The 25,895-nt window shown below is 43.3% G+C and overlaps 1 protein-coding gene and 1 long non-coding RNA gene across 6 annotated transcripts; one reads left to right on the top strand and one right to left on the bottom strand.

Annotated features, from left to right (window-relative positions):
- Positions 1 to 1,790: 1,790 nt before the first annotated feature.
- Bbs5 (Bardet-Biedl syndrome 5) lies at positions 1,791 to 23,345 on the bottom strand. Of its 5 annotated transcripts, none has more exons than XM_039105400.2 (12): positions 23,085 to 23,345; positions 21,131 to 21,213; positions 16,501 to 16,566; positions 14,888 to 14,937; positions 14,633 to 14,760; positions 13,393 to 13,528; positions 11,124 to 11,219; positions 7,448 to 7,510; positions 4,808 to 4,942; positions 3,057 to 3,140; positions 2,342 to 2,365; positions 1,791 to 2,203 (listed from the first exon to the last, which is right to left on the bottom strand). In XM_039105400.2, the coding sequence occupies exons 1-12, from the start codon at positions 23,189 to 23,191 to the stop codon at positions 2,102 to 2,104; spliced, it is 1,074 nt and encodes a 357-aa protein (XP_038961328.2). In that variant the 5' UTR covers positions 23,192 to 23,345; the 3' UTR covers positions 1,791 to 2,101. The 5 variants fall into 5 exon arrangements, with proteins under 5 accessions (XP_038961328.2, NP_001102053.1, XP_038961330.2 ...); NM_001108583.2 differs by lacking the exon at positions 23,085 to 23,345 and adding an exon at positions 22,719 to 22,809; XM_039105402.2 differs by lacking the exon at positions 16,501 to 16,566.
- LOC134486100 (uncharacterized) lies at positions 21,168 to 24,864 on the top strand. Its single transcript, XR_010064803.1, has 2 exons — positions 21,168 to 21,304; positions 22,562 to 24,864. It is a non-coding gene; the product is annotated as an uncharacterized LOC134486100 (long non-coding RNA).
- Positions 24,865 to 25,895: the final 1,031 nt, after the last annotated feature.

Raw genomic sequence — 25,895 nt, 5'->3', positions numbered from 1 at the left:
GAAACTATAATTACCACTAAATTATCAAATTTGTTTACATTCTGTCTTGCTATACAAGGGATATATGAAGTGACAACAATACTTTTGTATTAGTTTAGACAAAAGTTTAAAAGGAACCAAGACCAAAGAAAAACAGTTCAGTCTTTGGGGAAAGACCCGCATACAAACTAGGAATATTTTGTGCGTTTCACGAGATTAAAAAGTTAAAAACTAGAACAGATGCAGCCCTATGAGAAAAATGCTATCCCCAGAGACAGTAAAATCAGGGCGAGCAACTCTATCACCTGTAATATTTAGAGAGCAGGCCTTGTTTAAGAAAATGTAATTCTGGAGACATTTATGCTGTTGATAATGGAGCACCCTATGGAAGGAAGAAGTGATTTCAAAGAACTCAGCCAGGCATAGTGGCACACACCTGTCATTCCAGGACCTTTTGAGGCAGAGGGAGGAAGTTTATTCTCCATGACACTGTGAGTTTAAAGCCAGGCTGGGCTATGCGAATAGACCTTGTCATGTCTCCAATTGTCCCTTCATTTACATCTAGATGGCATTCTACATTTCTTCATGAAGTCCTTTGTGACAGGGACCACGATCACATCCTCAACTCAGTAGAACTACAAAGATGCTACAGCTTCACTGGCTGCTGTTCTTAAATGTGTCCCCACAAACAGGAGCTCAGTGAAGCCCTGATGTTTGTCGTGGGTTTCTGTTCTATCTAGACAGTCCCTACACCTCGTGGATGTTCCACAAATTTCTGTTGAGCGAACAGCCCAAATTCAGGGAATTATGGATTTCCAAGCTTTCAGTTCTCTCTCCATAAAGGGCACTTCTCTTTTCGCTCACAGCAAGTTGATGTCCCTGCCAGCTGCTGCGATGACAGCTGAAGGGAGGGCTCAGTGGTTCTGTTCCATTTATAGATGTCACTAAAGGTTTTCACACACTGGACGAGGCCAGCGGCTGCTCCCCTGTTTAAACAATACATGATAGATGTGACATCTAACATTTGAAAAGACTAGTGTGTCAGATGCAAACAGCAGGGAACGCCGTTCAGCGTGATTGCTTGCCAGTGGGCCATGGTATCGTCCTGTTTGCTTGGTATCAGTGAGCAGTGTTTGTGGGAGGCATTTTATTTGTAATCTGTAAATATTGGAAATCCTTCCTCATTGCAATGAAGAAACCATGTATAGTTTTTTCATTGGTTTCTAGCGAATCCGGACAGCACTAGATTGGACTTGGTGCTGTGGTTGTACGTAGTATTAGATCTTATTTTAAAGGTACTTCTGTGCCCATTCCTTTCTCACTAACGAAAAGCGGTGCCTTTGGCTAAGTACGATTATTTGTGGAAAGAGTCCATAAATGTTCTTCAGACTGTCACTGCAGCCAAATGATGTTGGAAAGGTCCACAAATGTTGTCTGAGAAACCTTCAAAGGACTCTCATGACGTTATTTATAGATTAACATTCTATAGTGATATACATAGTTAAAATTCTTAGTTTTTATAAAAAGAATGTATTTAAGAACTGTAATTTTGGAGGCCTCCAAGGCAGAGATATATCTCTGTGAGTTCAAGGCCAGCCTGGTCTACATAGTGAGTTCCAGGACAGCCTGAGCTGCATAGTAAGACCCTGTTTCAAAAACAAACAAACAGAACTGTAATTTGAATTACAGTTTTACGTTTCAAGTCCTGTGATAACATATTTAAACTAGATGTCTAGAGTTTAAAAGTATTTGATTATTTCTTAAGAAAAGAATGATCTTATTTTTTTAAATAATACTTTCAAAACATTAAGTGGTACTGCATAAAAATCTTTATTAAATGCAACATGATACAATTGTTTAATATCTGAAAATTACTATTTTTACAAGTGTCAGGTACAATATTTACATTTATAGATCTGGTACATTTCAGTTACAATTTTTAATGTAACTTTTAGAAAACTGATAGTTTTCTAAAATTAAGGAGTTTTTCCTTAATTATTAAAAAGTCTTAAAATATAAAATATAAAAGCTATAAATAGATAACTGTCTCATGCCTATAGCAGGCAAGCAGTATCTTTTAATCGTGAGATATCTTTAAACAGAGATCCAGCTCAACTCAAGATCAACTCATCACTTCCCAAAGCCCCTGTAGTGTGACTCCGTCCTTCAGCTTCTCTATGGCAAGCCCCAGCTCTTCTGAAAATACAGGTTCACGGTCTTGTTGCTTTGGGAAGGGAAGAAGATGAGATGGGAACAGAAAATGGGCAAGAAAGAGGAAAAAACAAAGAGTGTGTCACTAAGTGACTGCTAGGTGCTGGAAGATCGAAACGTAACAAAACAGCTAGAAACAGAATGTCCTTACCTTATTCCCATCAGCAAAGTAAGCCTATAACATAAGGAAAATGATATTTTACAAGCTTCATACAAAACAAACCAGGGGTCAAAGGAACAGGCAATTAACTTTCAGAAAGATTGATTAACTAGGTCTCTTTCAATTTGGCTGCTGGGTGTTTAATTAATAGTTTCTCTACCTATAATGCCGCCGTGGACGCATTATGGTTAGATTCATGAGACTGTAGGATATGGAAACATTAGAAAGCGATATTTTATTCTTTTGAGGCAGGTCTCACTGAGTAGCACTGCCTGGCTGGCCTTGAACTCACAGATCTACCCGCCTCCACATCCTGAGTGCTGAGACTAAAGGCTGTGCTACCACACCAGCCCAACATTGTCAGAATGATGGCTAAATAATACCTGTTTGGAAACATATATCCTTCTAAAGTAAGGTAAACTTAAAAAGATCATTTCCTAAGGATGAATTCTGTAAAGACATTAACTTAATTATGATATTTAACATGCCACAAATCAAATCCTCTAAATAGCTGTCCTCAAACTATTTCCTGGGTTGGGAATTTAAAAGTATTCTTACAAAAGAAATTCTTTCACTTAAAAAATTTCCCTCAAACTCATGTCAAAAATATCAGGACATACAATGCTTTACACAGTCATAGCATTAGTAATTCAACATGACTCAGACACACATCGTAAGAAACGGAATAGCTCCTTCTGGTGCTCACCACAAAAGCATCCGTGTGGTCATCAGAGTCTATTTCCACATCATCTTGAATTTGTTCAACAGTCAGAGCTTCAAGTGGCTGTGGCTAAAAATGAAGAAGATTTCAGAGTCAATATTAAACAAGTTTTATCTTAGAAAAATGTACTGTGAAAACTACAAATGCTTGTTAAGGGTAACACAACTCAAACCACTCAAGTAATTCTATAATTTATATTTTCATAGTAAAATCATCTTGAGGTGTAAAAGTGTCAGGCTTTAAATCTGAAGTCAACATTGTCAAAATAATGTTTTAAAGATGTATTTACTTATTATATATAAGTACACTATAGCTGTCTTCAGACACACCAGAAGAGGGCATCGGATCCCATTACAGAGGGTTGTGAGCCACCATGTGGTTGCTGGGAATTGAACTCAGGACCTCTGGAAGAGCAGTCAGTGCTCTTAACCACTGAGTCATCTCTCCAGCCCCCATCAAAATAATTAAAACAGGAAATATGTATATATATTTAATGTATTTAGAGATGTTTTTAAAATAAAAAACTTGACACAAATGCTGTCCTTTCAGACAGAAAGACGCTAGTCAGAGAAGCACCCTGAAGAACTTAGAGGGTGTCCGAGAAGTGAGGGAGTGGTTGACCATCACTGGTTATGGGTAGGAGCTGGGGAGAGGAAGAAGAGGAAGAGGAGAAATGAGAGCCAGAGAGGACAGGTAGTGGAACAATGCCACTAGGAGACTTCTGTGCACCCTGTATGTTTGTTCACATAGCTGAGGTTGTGTACATGTAGCTGTGAGGAGGTCATCTGGATCCAATAATGAGAAACATGAAGCTAAAGGTGCCTAGGATACAGGAAACCTGGGACTCAAGGTCAGGTCGCAAAGACTGCTGGTTTTATACTGTTCCTCAAGCAGCAATCTCAGTCTGAATGGGAAGGAAGGAATTGGCGCAGGGAAGACTGGTGAAATGGAATTAATATGCAAGATAAGATAACTGAGAAAATTGAGAAAATGAAGGGGAAACCATGACGTCTTGAGCGCAGCTACCTTTGGCAATGCTAGAAGTAAACAGTAAATCCCAAGTCAGCAGAACAGTGCATCTAAGAAAGACATGGCAGGGCTGCTTTCAACAACTCCATGCTTGAAGTCTAACATTTCTTACTGACTTGGAAAATAAAATTATGGAGATAAACTATGAAATAAGACATACAGTTCTAGGAGGCTGGAGAGGTGGCGTAGTGGTTGAGAACAATCGCTCTTTAAGAAGCCTGAGTTTACTTCTCAAGTCAGTCGGCTCACAGCTACCTATAACCCCAGCTCCAGGGCATCCAGTACTCTCTTCTGGGCTCTGAGGGCACCTGCATTCACAAGCGAGTATCCACATGTAAATAGTAATGACTTCTCTGGAGGCAAGGTAGATCATGGTGCCCTGGAAGTTGCTGTGTAAACCAGGCTGGCATCCACGAGGCTTTAAGGTTTGTCCAAGCTAATGGGGCTGTAGTGGCAGAAGAGCCATGTTCATGGACACTTACCTGAAAGGCTGCTTACCAGCTTGGGCACAGAGGAATGATCAATGAAGCAACCAATTAGAAGACAGTAATGGCCACCAGTTAGAGATGGCCGGCCTGGGACAACGCTCACTTGACCAAGATCCACACACGTGTTGAAAGTTTGTACACAGTGAGTTTACTCTTGAATTTCATAGGTAGTGTGAAAGCAATTCAGCAAACTCTGCATCTCTGACACTGAAAAATTACCTTCTCTTCCATTTCATAATTCACTCCAAATATCGGGCTGGCAGAATAGACTTTGTGAAGTGAGTTGATCTCCTTAACTGATTCCTGTAGTTTTTCCACTGGGTCTATTTTAAAGCCAAGAACATATCCTCCACTCTGTAAGAAAAAATAAGAAAAACAAAACAAAACAAAACCCAAGCCTGAGGAAAATACATTCAGGATAAAATGGAATCACTCTAATTGTCCTTGTATTGGAACATCAACCTTTGCTGCCCTTCAGAACGTAACTCTGTTCTGAAACTCCAAGCACAGGAACAGAGGAGCACAGCAAGAGCAGCACAGTGAGCCTCCAGGGAGCCATGGAAGAGCCGCGCGCTACACAGGACCCCGGGAGCAGCTCACCTCTAACTTGTCCCCCTGAGCCCTGTCTCCCTTAGCTGGATGTGTGCCAGATCACACATAACTTCCTATTTTAAACACAAGCTCATCTTCCCAGGTGAGAAACACAGTGGAGAGTGATGGCCAAAGGAACTGAGGTTTTCTTGGACTAGGTCTTGAGAAGGAATAGACCATCCATTAAAAAATGGTCTCTTTGAAGCTATCTCCTTAAAGGGTTTGGAAAGAATCTTGACTATGATTCACCCAGGCTGACAGAAAGTTAAAAACAGTAGCACAGTATCAGAGGTAAAGGGTCAGAGGGTAATGACGCACACCTTTAATCCCAGCAGAGGCAGGAGGATCTCTGTGAGTTCGAGGCAGCCTGCTCTACAGATCAGTTCCAGGACAGCAAGGGCTAACAGGGAAACACTGTCTCAAGAAAAAAAAGCATATACTTTTGGGTTCAATTCTGGATCAATACAATAGTTAATATTTGACAATATTCTTTCCTTACTTTTTCTAAGCCTCATTAAAAAAAACATGAAATGGTTATCAAGTGGTTTTATTAAATGGGAAAAAGTATATCCTGTTGGTACAGTTCTTAGACATAGTGGGTACTTAGTAAATGGGAGAGAGTAGACATTCATTTTGAAATTTAGAAGTGATTTTATAATTTTCTCCCTTCTTTTGAGTGCACCATAAGGGAGCAGGGGGTTGGAGAGTAACTAGAATTGTACCTCTGATAACTCACTTTTTTTTTGATCTTTTTTTTTTTTTTTTCCGGAGCTGGGGACTGAACCCAGGGCCTTGCGCTTCCTAGGCAAGCGCTCTACCGCTGAGCTAAATCCCCAACCCCTGATAACTCACTTTTAAAACTTGTACCTGGGGTATGATCGTACATGCTTGCTGTCTTAGCACGCAGGAGGGAGAAGCAGGAGAACCATGAACTCGAGGGTGGCCTGATCTCTCCCCATGGAGCTCAAGTCCCTCAGTTAAGTGTTTTAAATGTGTCAGATGGATTTCTGCAAAACTACAGCGTACTGGGTGTGCAGCAGTTTCTCGGCACATACTGCTTGGTCTGAGAGACTCTGTTGCTCAAGCAGTGTGGATCAGACAAATGGGATGAAATAGTCTCATCCCAGCAGCTTTGAGACTCCAGGGAAGGCTCCTAACTCCTTCAGGCCTCAGTTCCCAGGCCTGTAAGAGGAGGGAGAAAGCAGCCACCATTTTGTGGAGTTACTACTTTGAGATAATGTATGAAGTGTGTTGACCTAGCACAGAGATCCCCTGTTGTGGTCTGCCCTGGAGTTATCTGTATTTTGATGCTAATTCCACTGGCTCAAGGACAGCTGCCTAGTCACTACTCAGGACTCTGGTGACTTCACCAGAACCTTCTCCCCATGGAATTTTAAAATACAGGTGAGGGCAGGTACAAGATAGGAGGCCTGTCATTGGATGAGAAGGAAGGATGGGCGGGAGAAAAGTTTGAAGGAAGAGGAGGAGACTGGAACGGAAAGGGGAGAGATAGGAGAAACAGAGAGGGTAGCCATGGCAGAGAGACAACATTGAAGCTGACCTTAAGAGTCCACTCTGTATTTACAGGTTGTTATTAATGTTCTTGTGTACTGGGCTTTGTGTGTTTAGGTGGGCAATTATATCTTATCAATTGGGTCAAAGGTTAATGTGTTGTGTGTTCTTTTATGTGCGGGTTTGAGTGTAGGAAAGTGTGTGGCGGTTGGACACAATGGGCAGCTGTGGAATTGGGATGTGTGTTTCTGGCATGGAAACCTGCCTTGGGAACTAGATAAGTAGAGAGATGGCTGCCAGGCTCAGAGAGAGGCCTTCGACAGTGTGATATGGGATGGAGCAAAGCAGGTGAGAGGCTTTGCTGACTGAGACTTGAGATACCTAGCAGATACTTGGGGGTGTAATGCCGGACTTAGAGTGGGTAAAAAGACTGTTTGATTTTTTTATATTTTTACAACAACAATCCCCCTCATAATTACAGTAATATCCTAGCGATAATGATTGTATCCATTACTCTGAGCAAACTGGCAGAGTGTGAAGTGGTACTTCACATCCATGACCCTAGCTAGCACTTAGGAGGCTGAGGCAGGGCTCCTAACTTAGTGTGGTGGCAAACACACACAGGTAGGGAGGACACTTCACAGACGTGCATTTCTAGCTGATACTGCTGCATGTAAACTGGCTACTATAGAACAACTGAAAACCTAGTTACAGAGTTAAAGTTTATCAGTTTAGTATACATGTTGAATATCTTACCTGCTGAGAGCTTTCTATGACAAGAGCCAAGCCAAATTTTGAATCTCTGATCTTTATTGAACGCTATATAAAATGAAAAACGAAAAATGCATGTTTTTATTCAGTGACAGTAGCAACCCTTTCCTACATGCTTTAATTATATACTGTGCTGTAGTCCTGACTTTTGAAGCAGGCTCTGTGCCTCAGGCTGGCCTGGAACTCTGAGCACTCCTCCTGCGTTAGCCTCTGAGTGTAAGGATTATAGGTGTGGGTCGGCACACCACTTCCACAGAACTGCTCTTCACAATCTAAAGATTAGAAGCCCCTCATCTATCCTCTTCCTGCAGGAATCAATAAACCACAATATGAACACAGGGCCAAACTGATAAAGTCATACACAATATTCATATTCCCAACCCTCCAGAGTCAACAGGGTTTCTGACTATTTCACACGAGCAGGGTCTCTGACTGTCTCACACAAACAGGGTCTCTGACTGTCTCACACGAACAGGGTCTCTGACTGTCTCACACGAACAGGGTCTCTGACTATCTCACACGAAAGGCTGACACTCTTCCAGTTATGAGCCACTTCCTGGCTCCTATAGCAAGATTAATTAAGCTTATGCATACCATTCTGTTTCTCACACCTTGTCCTGGTTATGTTTTTGTCAAATATACACAGTTAGGGACATCTGAGAAGAGGGTACCTCAACTGAGAAAATGTCCCCATACATGGCCTGTAGGTAAGTCTGTATGGCATTTCCTTAATTCATGATACGAGATATGTTCTGTGGTTGGTGCAACCCAGGGCTAGTGGTCCTGGGTCCTATGAGAGAGCAGGCCAGCAGCCTCTCTCCATGGTTTCCACATCAGTTCCTGCCTCCCGGTTCCTGTCCTGTTTGAGTTCCTGTCCTGACTTCCCTCAATGATTGACTGTTCTCTAGAAAGGAAACCCTTTCCCTGCCAAATTGATTTTCATCAGGATCCTTATCACAGCAACAGAAACCCTAACTAAGAGAGAATATACCAGCTCATGGGATACTGCTGGGACAGGAATGCAGTGGTCTTTCAATTTGGGGTTAGAAAAGCCATTAAGTGCTCAAAGCTTAATGGTCTGTTTTCTTTAGGAGCAAGGCAGTAATCAACCCTTCTCCATGGCTTCTGCTTCTGTCCTCACCTCCAGGTTCCTGTCCCGTCAATGATGAACTATGATATGGATGTGTAACGGAAATAAAACCCCTTTCTCCCCAAGTTACTTTTGATCATGGTGTTTCATCACAGCAATAGAAAGTTAAAAAAAAAGTCAACCTCTGTCTGTCTGTCTGTCTGTCTGTCTAAGTGACACAAGCTAGTAAGACAGGACACGCACGCACACACACACACACACACACACACACACACACACACACACACACACACACATGCACGCACGGCTTGGGCCTGTGAGGAGTCAGGGCAGTGGCTGAGGCTAGAGCTGAAGTTGGAACATGACTACTACAGTGACAAGCCGTGATGTATCACATTGCAAGCTGTTTGGGTCAGGCTGAATTTATTCCAGAAGCCACATTTGGCAACCCTATTCTTAAATAACAAAAAATATTCTATTTGAAGAGCAGAAAGCACAGGTTGTTTACCGCTCAGTAATTATTCAGCATAACAAGGGTCAGGCTAGGTGAGCAATAGTCACATAAACGAACACAGAGCAGCAGGAACACTGCCATAAATATAAACAATTTGTCAAATACCCATGTCAGGTCTTCCCAGCCTTGACAATTATCTCTGCCTAGAGAGGTAGCTCAGCGGTGGAGTACTTGCCTAGTTTGTATAAGGCCCTGGGTTCGATCTCCAGTACCATAAATAAACCAAGTGATCGCATCTCCTTAGATTTCCTTCCTATCAGGCCGTGATTGTTCCTTTACTGTGCTGCTTCCTCTGCCCAGATGACGCTCAGTAGCAGAGACTGGGCTCTGGTTCATAGCTGTCTTGACTGTGGGTCACTGGGCACACAGTGATGCTGTCTTGGGGCTTCTGATGTTATGATAAAATACCACAGCCAAAAGCAACCTTGGGAGGAAAGGGTTTATTCAACTACATGTCCTAATCATGTCACGAAAGGGAAGTCAGGGCAGGAGCTCAAGGAAAGAACCAAAGCAGAGGCCAAGGAGGATTGCTGCTCCCTGGCTTGCTTCTCTTTTCCTGATGTTCATTCATGTGTGTGATCTTTAGTGTGTATGCCACATGTGCCTTTGGAGCAGTGGTTCCCAGCCTGTGTGTGCCAGCCTGTGTGTGTGTGTGGGGGGGGGTGTCAAGCCTTTCATAGATAAGACCATCTGAAAACACATATACTTACATGATGATTCATAACACTAGCAAAACTAGTTAGAAAGCAGCAACAAAAATAATTTTTATGGGATTGGAGAGGTGGCTCAGCGGTTATGAGCACTGACTGCTCTTCCAGAGGTCCTGAGTTCAATTCCCAGCAACCACATGGTGGCTCACAACCATCTGTAATGGGTCTGATGCCCTCTTCTGGTGTGTCTGAGGACAGCTACAATGTACTCATATACATTAAATAAATGAATCTTTAAAAAAAATAACTTTATGGTTGGGGTCAGCACAACATGAGGAACTGTACTAAAGGGTTGTAGTATTAGGAAGGTTGAGAACCACTGCTTTGGAGGGTGTCAGAACTACTGGAGCTGGAGTAACAGGATGTTGTGAGACCTGATATTGGGGCTAGGAATTGAACTGGGATCCTCTGGAAGAAGAGCGAGCACTCTTAACCCTGAGCCATCTCTCCAAGCCTTTCCTTCAGTGTTGAGGACTGCACATACTAGCAAGGCACTCTGCTGGGGTGTTACAGCCAAGGTCCTTCAGATACTTAATTTTCTCTTTTCTTTTTGTGTGAAATATAGTCTTACTATGTCACATTGGCTGGTCTGGAACTTGCTATGGCATCAAACTTACAAAGATCCAACTGTCCACCTCCCCACAGCAGGGATGAGGAGTGGGGGAGATTGCAGGGCACGCACACATCACACTGTGTACAGTTCTTACTAGCAAGCTGAGGGAGAGTTGAGGGTTGGGATGCAGCTTAGTGGCAGAATCCTTGCCTAGCAAATGCAAGATTCTAAGTCAATTCCTAGTGCCACAAAGGGGAAAATACAGGCAAGTTCATAACTGTTATGAATAGCTGTGTAGACTGGCTGGTCTAAAGCTTGCTATGTAGACTAGCCCAGACCTTATAGAAGTCCTCTTGCCTTTATTGCTCTAGTGTTAGGACTGAAAGTGTACACCATTATGCCTGACTTATAAATACATTAAGTCTTTGCTATGTCAAAATAATACAATCAACATTTTGAAACTATGCTTTATTTATTTACAGTATATTTTAATTACATTTATTTATTTATTTGGGGAGGACACACATGTATGCCAAAGTGAGTGAGTATGGAGGTCAGAGAACAACCTTTGGGAGTTGGTTCTCTCCTTCACCATGTGGGTCTTGGGGATTGAACTCAGGTCATCAGATTGGGTGGTAAGCACTTTAACCTGCTGAGCTCTCTGACAGGCCCCAAGAGCATGCTTTTAGTCAATAGCACATAAAAAGGAAAAAGCCCAGAACTCATATAATCACAAACGTCCGGTTATTAATGATTCTACATTTACAGGAGGTAAGCAAAATGCATGTACTTACGATTTGCAGGTATGGTATGCTGACATTAAAACTGTCATTCATATTTGCATGCCACACAATTCTCACATTGGTAATAAAAAAAGTTCCTAAATTCCCCTGCAGAAGAAAGACAGAGGTCAATCAATGGTTGCTTGTGAGCACCCCTAGTCTTTGTTACCTGGGACCCAGAATCATCCTCATCATTCAGCAGCACATTAACACAAGAATTTAGCGTTATGGAGTAGCAGTGATTCTACTGTTTACACCCTAGCACAACCGGATGACAGAATGCCTGGGCCTGGGACCATTAAGCAGCAGGACATTAGAACAGTGAAGGGCTGGAGAGATGGCTCAGCGGTTAAGAGCACTAACTGCTCTTCCAGAGGTCCTGAGTTCAAATCCCAGCAACCACATGGTAGCTCACAACCATCTGTAATGAGATCTGATGCCCTCTTCTGGTGTGTCTGAAGAGAGTGACAGTGTACTTATATATACTAAATAAATAAATCTTTAAAAAAAAAAAAAAAAAGAACAGTGAAACATTAAAGTCAGAGAGTTTGTCTGTGGGCACAGTTAAAAAGTGTGTGTGTGTGTGTGTGTGTGTGTGTGTGTGTGTGTGTGTACATGCATGCAAATGCATGAGTGGAGGTCAGAGAACAGCTCTCTGGCCACCTTAGGGGATCCAGGAATCAAACTTGGGCTGTCATTGAGCCATTCACTGACCCACAGAATTCTTCTTGGTGTATTTTGTAAAAATGTAAAATGGGGATTTGAATAAATGATCTATCTCCCCACCCCCAGCTTTTTAAGACTTTAGTAGAGAGCCTGGCACATAGCATGTTATAAGTATTATATCTTTCTATAATTATCATTCAAAACTCGTGATATGCCTGAGCAAAGGAGTTATGGCAACTGAGAGTAAAACCTTTTTTTTTTTTTTTCTTTTCTTTTCTTTTTTTCGGAGCTGGGGACCGAACCCAGGGCCTTGCGCATGCTAGGCAAGCGCTCTACCGCTGAGCTAAATCCCCAACCCCGAGAGTAAAACCTTATACTTCTCATACCCATCCATCCATCCACCCACCCACCCACCCACCCACTCACTCACCCACCCACCCACCCACCCATCCACCCACCCATCCACCCACCCATCCATCCGTCCGTCCGTCCGTCCGTCCGTCCGTCCGTCCATCCACCCACCCATCCACCCATCCATCCATCCATCCATCCATCCATCCATCCATCCATCCATCCATCCACCCATCCACCCACCCACCCATCCATCCATCCATCTCAGATATATTTGATGACCCTTCAATACTGACTAGATCAAAACTACAGTCAGATGTGGTGATTCACGTCCATAATCTCAGGCTTGGGAGGCTGAGGCAGGAGGACATGAGTTTAGAGCCAGCCTCGGCTCTACGGTGAGACTTCCTCCCAACAACTGAAACCTGGGGCTGGAGAGACGGTTCAGTGGTTTAGAGCGCTGGTTGCTCTTTCAGTGGACAAAACAGGTTCAGTTCCTAGCACTCAGAAGGCAGCTCACAACAACCTGCGGCTCCAGTTCCAAGGGAACCAATGACCTCTTCTGGCCTCTATGGGCACCAGGCACATGTGGTGCACAGATATGCACACAGGCAAGAGACCTATACACAGAAATAAAACTAACACCACTACCGACAAAAACAATGAAACATTTAAAATATTTATTTATTTTATTTTGAGACAGGGTCTCATTTTGTAGCCCTGGCTGTCCTGGAACTCACTATGTAGACCATGCTGGCTTTAAATACAAAGATCTGCCTGCCTCTGCTTCCCGAGTGCTGGGCTTACACAGTATGCCACCACCGCACACCTATTCTTATTACGTATCTGTGTCTCTGTGCGGTTAAGCACATGGGAGTGTTAGTGCTCTTGGAGGCCAAGTCATCGGACACCCTGGAGCTGGTGTCACAAGTGGCTGTGAGCTGCCTGAGTGAGTTCTGTGAGCCCCGCACTCAGATGAAAGTTGAGTTCCTGGGCAGCTTGGATTACATAAGACCCTGTCTCAAAGCTAAGCACACACACAGGATGAATGAATGATTGGGCTAGGTGCATGCTTGTAAACCCTGCAACTCAGAAGGAAAACTATGAGAAGGCAAAAAAGGGAGAATATTGCTCCATGTCTAAAGCTGTAATGCTAACTTCTCCAGATCGCCAATGCTAACGCTCATGATTACACAACCCCAATGACAGAAGGAAACAGCTGTTAGAGCAGCCCTAAAGGCTAGTTGCTCTACACGACAGATACCTGGTCGCTGGATAAATTCCACACACCATTGATCTTATCATACACATGTTCCTGTGGTAATAACCTCAGCTGCTTGTTCTGAATGACTGCACTTCTCAGCTTAAAATCACGGTACATTTTAGATGTTTCATAGGCTCTACAAAAGAGAATAAACGAGAGACCAGTCACTCCAAATGGAAAATGTGGTTTGTTAGGCTGTGTTTACTCATCTGCTAAAGTCCATGGCTGTTAATGCTCTGGACATGACTCAATTATCACGGTAAATTGTGGTAGCACAGGCCTGTAATCTCATCACTTGGGAGGCTGAGGCAGGAGAATTGTTGACATTTTGAGGCCATCCTAGACAATATACTGAGTTCTAGGCCAGTCAGGGCTATGGAGTGGGGCTGCTTCAAAAAGCAAAAGCAAAAGCAAACCCCAAAAGAACAAAAAAGATTGTTCTCTTTTCAGTAAAGATGTGTGACTGCAGTCTTTTTTTTTTTCTTTCTTTTTTTCGGAGCTGGGGACCGAACCCAGGGCCTTGCGCTTGCTAGGCAAGCACTCTACCACTGAGCTAAATCCCCAACCCCGACTGCAGTCTTCTGTCACGGTGGTGTGACCCTGATGGGTTTCTCTGTGCAACAGAGACTAGGCTGGCTTCAAACTCACAGAGATCAGGTTGCCTCTGCCTCCCAAGTGCTGGGATTAAAGTTGTGCCTGGCTTTATTGTATTTTTAAAAAATTAGATATTAGCCTTGAATTTACTATGTGCTCCCTCTCTCACCTTGGTCACTCCTTAAGTCAAACAAAGAGAGCTATGGTTCTGGTGCATGGCCATGAAAAGTGGTCAGAGAAGCATTATTAATAATCTGAGCAAACAGAGATAGCTATAAAGAAAAATTATTTAGGTAAAAACACTTGAATGTCTGCTCTAAAATTCTTTTAAACTAACTACTTAAAAATTTTTACATAGCTAATTTAGTAGAATCTTTTCAGTACTCTAATATTTTATAGAGGGTGGTGTTATGCAGCCCAGGATAGCCCAGACACCCTAATCCTCCTGCTTTATCTTCCAGAGTGGTGGAACTACAAGTGTGCTTTATAAATTCTTTCAAGCTGCTTCTTATCTGATAATGAAGTATATTATTTTAAATATCGTTGTGATATTTGTAACTAGAAGATACTGTTAGACGTCTGTAAGATTTTACCCTTTACACCATTACATCAAAATAACTGGATACAGTCAAAACTGCCATTGTACCTGTGCACTGCAATCACAGAAGTAAAAAGTCTGGGGCTCCCGGGAACCAGATTTGTGAATATAAACTCAAACCGGGTGGTGTTGCATTTTGTTAATATATAAAGAGCTTCCGTCTGGCCTCGGAGTTTCTGTAAAGTAGTTTTTGCAAAGTTTAGAGTTAAAGAGCAAGTTCCCATTCGAGATGGAAGCAAGCCTTAACTTTAAATATCCAATGTTTCCTCAGGACACATCTACTTCACTAGGGTTCAGACTTACAGAGTTGGCAGTTCTTGTTGTAATATTCAATATGCAGTTGTAGCCAATAGCTAAAATACAAACACACAAAGGAAACACGGAGCATGAGGTCACAAAGTGAGAAACAGTACTGTAAAAATAAATTCAAATCCCAGATGTTTTACAAATCGAACATGGGCTGAAACACAACTTTTTAAGTTTTTTATGAAGTAGATACAAACTGAGGCTAGGAATGGGGCTCAGAGGGTAGCGTGCTTCCTTAGCACCATGGAGACCTGAGCTCGATCCTCGGCACTGGATAAACAGAGCACAGGGATACGCACTTCTAACCCTAGTGCTCAGAGGACGGAGGCAGGAGCATCAGAAATTGAGGGTCAGTTGTGCTTCTTTGATGAAATAAAACTATTCTCAACACAGGAAAAGAAAATGTGTAAAACCCATACAAAACCATCTACCAACAAAACAAAACCATTTCCACCATTATGTCAGTGGAATATTATGTCAGGGATTTAGCTCAGTGGTTGAGCGTTTGCCTAGCAAGCGCAAGGTCCTGGGTTCGGTCCCCAGCTCCGAAAAAAAGAACTCAAAAAAGAAAAGAAAAAAAGAAAAATATGGCTAAATTTGTCACACTTAAAAAAAAATAAAGGCAACAAACTATATGGCATGTTTTTAAACACAATGAAAACTGGAACCCAAGGCAGCAGGGAAGGCTAGGCAGGTAAGGCCCCCTACATAAGCCTGGAGACCTGAACCTCATCTCCAGAACCCATGATGGATGGAGAGAACTCACACACACACACACACACACACACACACACACACACACACACACTCATGGTTGTCCCTTGGCATATCAACCCCACCCAGACACATCAAACACACACACAAAATAATAATAATAATAATAATAATAATAATAATAATAAAAATTTAAAGACAAAAACCATCCTGTTTAAAAGCACTGATCCTACATATGCCCAAGATACAAAACTGACCGACTAAAAAAAAGAGAATGGATCATTTCTTTTGCATTTTGAAATAGTCTGTGATTGGTCTTCTCAAGTTTTTTTTTTTAAGATTTATTTATTTAATGTACATGAGTACACTGTAGCTGTCTTCAGACACACCAGAAGAGGGCATCAGATCCCATTACAGATGGTTGTGAGCCACCATGTGGTTGCTGGGATTTGAACTCAGGACCTCTGGAAGAGCAGTCAATGCTCTTAACCGCTGAGCCATCTCTCCAGCCCTTCTCAAGGTTTTCTTAAAGAATGATCTCATATTTCCTCATTCTTCATGGGACAGCTTGAAAGAAAACTGTTCCTGTTCTTTCACATTACTGGGGATTAAATCCAGGCCTTATGCTCTACCACTGAGTTCTGTCCCCAGCAGTTAGATTTGTTTGTTTGTTGTGTTTGTTTGTTTGTTTTAAATAAAAAAAATCTACCATCCAACTTTCTTGAAAAAGGAATTTTTTCTTTAGCATCTTATCTAAGAAAGATACCAGCAACCACATGGTGGCTCACAACCATCTATAATGAGATCTGATGCCCTCTTCTGGTATGTCTGAAGAGAGCGACAGTGTACTTTATATAAAAATAAATAAATCTTTAAAAAATAAAGAAAGAACTTACAAAGATTGACTCTGGGTAATGCCAAGGAATGCCAGATGATCCTTAAGTTTGTGACTAAGAGTCTGCCTAAAAGCAAAGAAGCAAGAACATATTAGCTTAAGGCCATTTCGTAGCACAGACCAGAACAATGCACGGTCCGAGGCCGAGTGAGCGCTGCCTATGACCCAGGTGTTCAGGCGTGGAGTCAGGGGGACCATAACTAGTCACACACAGTCTGAGGGCAGCCTGATTTAACGATGAAGAAAACAACGTGTGTGGGCTGGGCCAAGTAGCTCTTGCTGCTGTGACTTCCGCTGTGCTGGACTCTACTGAACTGTGGACAAGATGAACCCTTCCTTCCTTAAGCTTCTTTTGTCAGGTAGCAATTGATACATGCTGTCAAAGGAGTTTCTCTAAGCCGTTCTTACGGGGTGTGTGTGTGTGTGTGTGTGTGTGTGTGTGTGTGTGTGTGTGTGTGTGTGCGCGCGCGCCTGTGTGTGCGTGTGTGTGCGTGTGTGTGTGTGTGCGCGCACGCGAGTGCTCAGAGAACAAAGGTGAGCATCAAGTGGCCTCCTCCATACTCTCCACAGCATTTCTTTGAGGCAGCCAGCTCCTCCTTAGTACTGGTGTTACCTGTGTGCACAGGACCACCCTGGTCCTTATAATTGCAGAGGAAGCACTCTTAACAGCTGAGCCACTTTTCCAGCTCCACGGCTCTCATTTAAATGAACTGTGTACTTATATACCCAATTCTGCAATAGACATAGGCAGGACTAACTGCAAACAAAGCAGAAGCTCTTCAATGCTGGACCAAGAAACTCAGAGTTAAGCCTATCAGCAACAGAACTGAGTTGGAGTTTAGGCTTAAAAATGGGGAGGACAAAACAATTTTGAGAAGAGCCAGATATGGTAGTGCATGCCATTAATTAATCCAACACTTAGGAGGCTGGGGACAGAGGCAAAGGCAGAGAGATCTTTATGAGTTCCAAGCCACCAGCCATGGCTAAAAAAGGAGAGAGAGGACTTAGCATGGTGGTCCATGCCTTTAATCCAGGTACTTGAGAGGCAGTTATATCTCTGTGGGTTTGAGGTCAGCATGGTCTACAGAGAGTTCTAGGGCAACTATGGCAAATAGAGACCCTGTCTCAAAAGAACAAAACCATAGAAAGAGAGAGGACATAATGCAGTCTGGTCCATCATGTAGTTATGCAGCATCAGAAAAGTCAAGTAGCCTCTCAGTCACACCAGTGAAAGAATGGTAAGAGTGTGTACTGTAAGTCTGTACTGTTATGTAAGACTATATACAAATATGAAAAAAAAAAACAGGGAGTTGGGGATTTAGCTCAGCGGTAGAGCGCGTGCCTAGCAAGCACAAGGCCCTGGGTTCAGTCCCCAGCTCCAAAAAAAAAAAAAAAAAAAAAAAACAGGCGTGAACACTAAATACTTTTAAAAACTGTTAAGATCAAGGGAGGAAACATTGGAAGGGTTGGAGGAAGGACAGGGAAGGGAAAATATATAACTGTATATATTTTTTTAATTTATTTTTAAATTTATATGAGTACACCATTGCTGTCTTCAGACACACCAGAAGAGGGCATCAGATCCCATTATAGATGGTTGTGAACCACCATGTGGTTGCTAGGAATTGAACTCAGGACCTCTGGAAGAGCAGTCAGTGCTCTAAACCACTGAGTCATCTCTCCAGTCCAATATAACTATATTTTAACTAGGACATTTTAATAAAATGATGAGTGGTTATATTTTTTCCTTTCTTCTATGAAGTGGGGAATGCTGATGGTTGAATCCAGACAGGGCACTTGACAGACAAGAGCTGTAGCAGAGAGCTACAGCCCCAGCCCTCCCTTCTCCTTTCCTCTTTTCCTACCCTGATCTTTCAGATTGAAAAACTTTATTATGGTAGGTTCCTTAAAGCCATCCTTGCTTAGATAGTAACACTTTACCATATAGGCTATCCCACTGATGCTCCTATCTCAGCACCCAAGTAGCTGGGACTAGAGGTGTATACTTTCAAGCCTGGACTAGTATCTTAATGTTTTACAAACTGATTCTTACTACTTAAAATTAAAGGTGCACTGGTTGCCTTGTATCATTTCACTTAGGTAATGTTTTGTCTTTAACACATTTCTATTAGCATATTCAGAAAGAGTTATGGAGTGAGAAGAGTTTGCTCTGGTCACCACTTTCCGCTCACTGTTTATCTCCTACATGTTATATAAGTCTCATGCTGCCTCTTTTCTCCTTCTCTGCAGCTCTGTGCCCATTCATCCAGGCCCTCACTCCTCTCTATCCTTGTGTCTTCTAATCTCCCCAGCACAGAATCTCCTCACCCCCACTCCACGGCTCATAGAGTCAGGGCCCACGCTAATCTGACAGTTTCATGGCAGAGTACCTAGAAGTGGATTAAATGTGCTAATCTTCTGGGACACTCTCAGCTTTAAAACAGGGGGTCCTGAATGGGACATGGCCTTAACTTGGCCACTTGGAAACTGCTTGAAAGGAGCAGACATGGAGGGTCTGAAGGCAACTCCCCGTCTCCTCTCTACCTCCAGATAAACCAGACACTGCACATTCCTGTAAGGCTTCAGTTAAAGCTTCCTGTAGAGGATTTAGGAACTGTGACGGGATTATTTGTAGCCAGGCTTCCCCAAACCCTTGTTGTGAAAAACAAAACAAAACCAAACCACTCAAACCCTGGATGGCTTCAACCTTGATTTTCTGATCGCTACTTTTCAGTGCTGAGGATTCCTGCAGTACTACTGAGGCCTGAGCCCAGGGCTTTGTGCATGCTAGGCAAGCACTCTACCACTGAGCTACATCCCCAGCCTCAGAGAGCTCTGACCTCTGCTATAGTTTAACCTCTGTTGCTGTGACCTGCTCTAACCCAGGACAATCTGGGAGGAAAGGGTTTATTTGCTCTGTATTTTCGGGTCAAAATCCATCATTGAGGGAAGACAGGGAAGGAACTCAAGGCCGGGTCCTGGAGGAGAAACCATGGAGCCACGGCGGCTTCCTAATTCACAGGCTCACAGCTAGCTTTCCCGTAGAGTCTAGGGATGGTACTGCTCACAGTGGACTGGGCCCTCCTACATCAATTAACAGACAGACCCCGCAGGAACGCCCACAGGCTAATCCTATTTAGGCAATTCTTCAGTTGAGATCCCTCCTTTTAGACAACTCTAGGTTGTGCCAAGCTGTCAACTAAATCTAACTAGAACACTCCTATAGTCCAAAGGACTGATACAGGATTCAGTACTTAGTGAAAACTGTTTTACTACCCATGGTCTCTATTTGTTATGGAGGATGGACTGTCACAAAAACCATCTTGTCAATCACTGTATAAACAACTAAAGTTTTTCTTGACTTCCTCAGGGTGACTCACTTTTCTCTAAGATTTAGCCATCATGACAACAAAATTATTATTCTCTCCTACAAAGTACAAAACAGGACCTTTTTGTTTGCTGTTAGGTTTTTGCATTCGCCCTCCCCTTGGCCTAACTGACACCAGGATCATGGAGAACTGTCAGCATGCCTCTAAGGATCTGCCCTGGACACTGACAGCATCTGCCTGTGGCTAGCAGTAAAGACAGTTTCCTCACAGAAAATAGGGGCTTAGTAGGGCAGTTCAGAAAACAGTCCTAGAGAGCAAGCAGCCACCGCTCAAAAGCTGCATTAAGCCAGTTCTGCTATAACTTTACAGATTCTCCCCCAGGACACACTAGTCCCCTTATCTGAGTGAGGTGGGTTCCTCATCCACCATCCCTCCTCCCTATCTAAGTTCCCACACTTTTAGGACACACTAAGCTCCCCCCACCTCTGAAGAACAGAGAGGAGAACAATGTTTTCAAGCCCTGTAGATTGCACACTGACTCCTGGCTCCATAGACAACGGCTCTAGGTTTTAGTTTCAGGCAAATTTGACTTAGGAAGAATGCTAGAGTCAGCTGCAGCTGTTTCTCGGTGGCAGTATAAAAAAAAAATCCTATATGACTTTCTGGTACTTCACTGAAGACAATGGACTTCTCAGTGGAGCACAGAGTTTTCCCTTTCCACATGCCAACCTCTAGGGGCCAAGCTGAGGGGACTGTGCAGTACTTCTGGATTACGGTGAGATAAGGCTACAGATGCACACCTATGAGTATTTAATGTTCACTAAGCTGTATTATCTCAGCGGAAGGTATATCCAAGGGTAGGAACGACTCTATGATTCTTGCAAACAGGGCTCCTGGAGCTCTAATCATTATACCAGGAGATCTCATATCATGGATTAAAACTCATTTCTGGGGCTGGAGAGATGGCTCGGTGGTTAAGAGCATTGACTGCTCTTCCAGAAGTCCTGAGTTCGATTCCCAGCAACCACATGTTTCTCACAGCCATTTGTAAAGGGATCTGATGCCCTCTTCTGGTGTGTTTGAAGATAGTGACATACATTAAATACATCCTTAAAAAAAAAGACTCACTTCTGACCCTGTCTGTAAGTTTAATACCTGACCCTTTCTTTTATTTGTGAGAAATCTGTGGGCTTAATTTTTATCTCTTCACAATTACATTTACATACAAGGCCTTTTCTCTTCAGCTAATATGAACCAACATTTATAAATTAAAAGCAGAATATAAAACTCAAATGTACTCACCTCTGTCTCCATTATTTCCTTTTGTGTCTTCAATAGAATCTAAACAATCAATAAGGACTTCCCCAGGTCTTGTTTTCATCTGTCTGAAATAAGCACAAATGTGAGGTTTATGACTTCGACTCCATCTGCTGCCAATCTAGAGAGGAGAGACATAGGCACAGGACAGCCAGCAGTGTAAGTATACAGCCTTGACTGCTCATACACTTGAGAATAGCTTCTAGACCCTGGAAGTCAGTGGGGCCTGAACTGACCAGGGCCACTTGGGAGTCAGCTAGGACTGGAAGTGGAATCTTAGATAACTAAATGGAAAAGGAGCAAAGAGCACATGACTGACAGACAGGAATGAGAAAGGGAAGTGGCTCTGAAGAGAGGGCACTGAATAGTTAGAGAAGTATAGCTGGGAAACCGGAGAAAAGTTACCAAAAACCTGGGGCTCCAGAATGATCGCTTTAGGCCTTAATCTGTAGGCAGTAGTAGACAGCCCCCAGAGGTTTCTAAGTAGAGGAAGGACATCGGGCAGCTATGGAAGGGATGGTTTTAAGAAGGGTTGAATGAGAAGTATCCTCAGGAAGGTAGAGAGGGGTTCAGCAAGTAAAGGTAGCTACCACCAAGTCTGATGACCTGAGTGTCTTCCCTGGGACCCACAGTCAGAGGAGAGAATGGACTTCTGCAAGTTAACTCTGACCTCCACTCATGCATGATGCACACAGAAAGCACTCTCTGTGGGCTCTCTCCACAGGCCCTTTTGGTCATTTATATTTACACAGGTGCTCATATGAGTTTCCGGCACTAGAATGAGGAAGGGTGTGAGATATCCCTTCTTATTTTTTTTTTTTTGTGTGTGTGTTAATTTTGAGACGGCTGTTTGTAAACTGAAAATGTTCATGAAAACTGGATTCATCTGGATTAAGACCCACCCCTCACCCCCGGAACTATAGGAAAAGCCATAGGTGTGTAATGAGTTACTTTGTAATTTCACAAATATCCCGTCTCTCAACGTTCTAAAGGAATGAATACTATGTTAGGCATCATCCAGTTACTACAAAGGCTGAGAAATGTACCAATATTTCATTTTTTCCATTTAAGGAGACACTGTTTACAATAAAACACCATTAGGAAGCAGCTAAGGCGCCATGTAGTTATTGATCCAAGAACTTCAGCTTCCATTTTTTTCCATCACGATCTCAGAGCCCCCCTCCCTGACTTCTGGGCAGGAAGGTTTTTAGCCATCTTCTCTTTTAAGCATATTCCCCCACAAACAAGGCTTCTTTTTAACAAGCTCTCAAAGATTTAGAAGAAAACCAAATGAAAAACCAAGCTTTGTGTGGTCGGTAGTTTTGGAGAATTCTCACTCCCACCGCCCTCATTTTACAGACACGCCAAACGTGCAGAGGCCCTTAACGTGCAATGCTATTCTGGATTTTGTTCTAGAACCCTGTTTTCCGAATCCCAGCCCTATGTCTCCTTCACTGCTGGACGCGGAGAGTGCAGCCTTGATGGGCGCGCGCTGCATAGGCTGCTAGCCAGGGCAAGGCCGAGGACCGCAGGGGATCGTAGCTGCGGGGTCCCAGCGCGTCCAGAGACTCACTGCGAGGACACGTCGAAGCGCACGTCGCGGTCCTCCCACAACACGTCCAGCACAGACATGGTGACCGAGGGAGCCCGCCGTTAAAATCCACAGTGGCCGTCCTGTGGCGTCTTATGGACACCAAGGCAACGCATCGGCTTTGTCACGACATCTACGGCGGGCGCCGAGGCCCAAGCTTCCACCAGGTACTGCGCTCTCTTTTTCCCAGCCCGTTTGCGTCATTAGGTCATTTTGAGGCGGGTGGCTGGAAAGGTGCTTCACTTCTGAACCACCTCTCTGGTCTCTGCACAGAACTTTAGCCATTTTAGCTTTCCTACTGTTCACCAGATTACATTCCTGGTTTGATGCGGCTCTGGCCTTGCCTACCTCGCATACCCTGATGGCCTGGGTCTCTGACTACATTCCAGACCGAGGCTCAGAATCTGTTGAGGTCCTACTCCACCTGGTTGGGACCATTGCTTCCCCAGATTCATACACTGCCAGCCCTTACGTCCTGTTTCACAAGTCAGCGCTGGGGTCCCTCTGTTGTGAGCAAACAAAACACGGACACCTCATCCTTAAAGTTCACCGCTTTGAACAATGCGCAGCACAGAGTAAGAACAGGATAAATACACCCCCCACAACCCCTACATGGTCTCACTTTGTGGTCCAGATGGGCCTCGGAATGGAACAATTTCAGTTTCCCTAGTACATAAGCATGCATCTCTTTCTCCCCCAACATCCTCATCTCTCTTTTCTTCCTCCTTCCCCTCCTCCCCCTCCTCCCCCTCCTCCTCCTCCTCCTCCTCTTCCTCCTCCTCCTCCTCTTCTTTTTTTTTTTTTTTTTTTTTTTTTTTTGACATGGTCTCACTTTGTGGTCCAGAGGAGATGGAACAACTTTAGTTTCCCTAGTAGTGAGATTACAAGCATGCATCTTGCCTACTTTATAAACACTTTTTAAACGAGTCAAAGTGTTCTCTTTTAGGACTTGACAATTATCAATAAACAAGTAAAACCCTAAATAAGTTACTGCTTCACAAAGAGTGGTCTGGGGTCTCCTGGGCATACTCAGGAGCCTTTCATGGTTACACGAGTATAATGAAAACATTTGCCTTTTAAACTCCATTGGGTCATGGATGCACAATATGTACAATTGAGTATGTAAGCAGATAGAACACTCTACTGGCTGGCTGTTTTCTCCAAGACAGGGTTTCACGTGTGGGCCGCACTGGCCTGACACTTACTATGCAGAGCAGAGTGGCTTTGAACTCACGTCAACTCTCCTTAACTCTAGAATGCTGGAATCAGAGATGTGAGCCACTCTACCTGGCTACTTGTCTAACTTTAATCTTCCTGCTCAGCATTCTAAGAGTACAAGGATTAGAGTGTGAACCACCGTGCTCACCTTAAGAGAGAGAGAGAGAGAGAGAGAGAGAGTAGGCAGGCCTCATGGTCCTTGTGATTCTGCCTTCAAAGTCCCAGACTCATAGCCTTGTGCCACCATGCTGGCTGCAGTTGCCCATTGCTAAGCTAGACATGAAAAAGTTGTGTAACGGGCTAGTTACAGGGCTCAGGGGTTAAGAGCATCAGTTGCTCTTCCAGGGGAACTGGGTTTGGTTCCCAGCACCCACATAGTGGCTCACAACTGTAACCCCAGTTCCAGGGGATCTGGTTCCCTCTTCTGACCTCCACAGGCACCAGGCATGTATGTGGTACACAGACAACCCATGCAAGCAAAACATACAGTAAGGCCAATTTTTCAAAGTTTTACAAGAACGCACACCAATGTTATTCTCACAGATATTTTAGAGAATATATTCAACAGGTTATGTATGTGGCTGGAAGTGATGGCACATATCTTTAATTAAAGCACTTGGGAGGCAGAGGCAGACAAATACTTTGTGAGTTTGAAGCTTACCTGGTCTACATAGTAAGAGTTCTTGGCTAGGCTAGGCAGTCTTACTAGTAAGACTCTATCTCAAAACAATTCTTTTTTTACTCTGTTTAATCATGTGAGTCAATATTGATTGAACTATATTTATTCTAGTTTTATTGAAGTGTAAATGGCATATTGAAAATAATGTATACAGCTCGGTGAATTGGAACTCGAGTACTAGCGTGTGTTATCGCCACCACAATCCAGATAATAAAGTCCCATTATTTCTAAGTGTTTCTTTGTTTCTCTTTGTGGCTTTCGTTTGTTTGGTGTTTGAAACACTGAGCAGGATTTGTGCCCTCGTCGAACAAACATTCTTCTTGCTGGCTTTGAGCCAGGGTACAGGCAGGCAAGCATTCTACCGCTGTGCTACACACCTGACCCACGCCTTCAGCAAGGCCGAGGTGCGTGTTAGTTTGTTGTTGTGCACAGGTGATGTGTTGCCAAGCAGATCTCTGGAACATGCTTACACCGTCAGAAGTCTTAGCTGTAATATATTCACTAACTTTCTATGTGAAAACAATAAGAGCACATCACGGATTCCTGCCCAATGCCTTAGTGCAGATTGTTTTTAAATATAGGAGGCTAGAGGTATTGTAACAGGGCCCTAGACCCCAGCACAACGGACTCCATGATGAAGTGCCAACTGGGCTGGAAAACTCGACACATAGACAGCACCGCCTGCCAAAACTACAACAAAGGCCTAATCCATCAAAGTCCACATAGTTACGGGAAAGTCTCTAAATGTACTAACCTTACTTTTTAGCTTCCGTAGTTCCGCTTCCGGCTAACTGTTCTTGTTAACTGAACTATGTCAACCCAGAACATGAACTTTGTGCTTAAAAGCTCATCCTGAAAAATACTCTGTGCTAGCCAGTGTAGTTGCTGACCATCTGATGAAAGTTTCTATTGGTTTAAACCCATGTCTGAGCAGTCTTCTGTGGTGATTACCCACAAACGGTACAGCTCAGTGACCCAGCTTTTATATAGCATCCCACTAGTGCCCCCACACACAGTAGTACCCAAGTAGTAACCCAAGTTTAGGCAAAATAAAATGAAACATCATAGTTTATATGTAAGAAGCTCTGTGTGTGTGTGTGTTCCCACATACCATGGGGGCAGGATTAAGGAATGGTGACTTTTTTTATTTTGTTTTTCTTGAAATTCACAGAGATCCACCTCCCCTACCTTCCCGAGTGCTGGGATTGAAGGCGTGTACCACCGTACCTGGCAAATGATGATTTCTTATTTCGCTAAAAAAG

This window comes from Rattus norvegicus, chromosome 3 (genome assembly GCF_036323735.1).
Source record: "Rattus norvegicus strain BN/NHsdMcwi chromosome 3, GRCr8, whole genome shotgun sequence".
Classification (NCBI taxonomy): domain Eukaryota; kingdom Metazoa; phylum Chordata; class Mammalia; order Rodentia; family Muridae; genus Rattus; species Rattus norvegicus.
The sequence above is the reverse complement of the archived record's forward strand: the minus strand, read 5'-3'. Positions and strand labels throughout refer to the sequence as shown.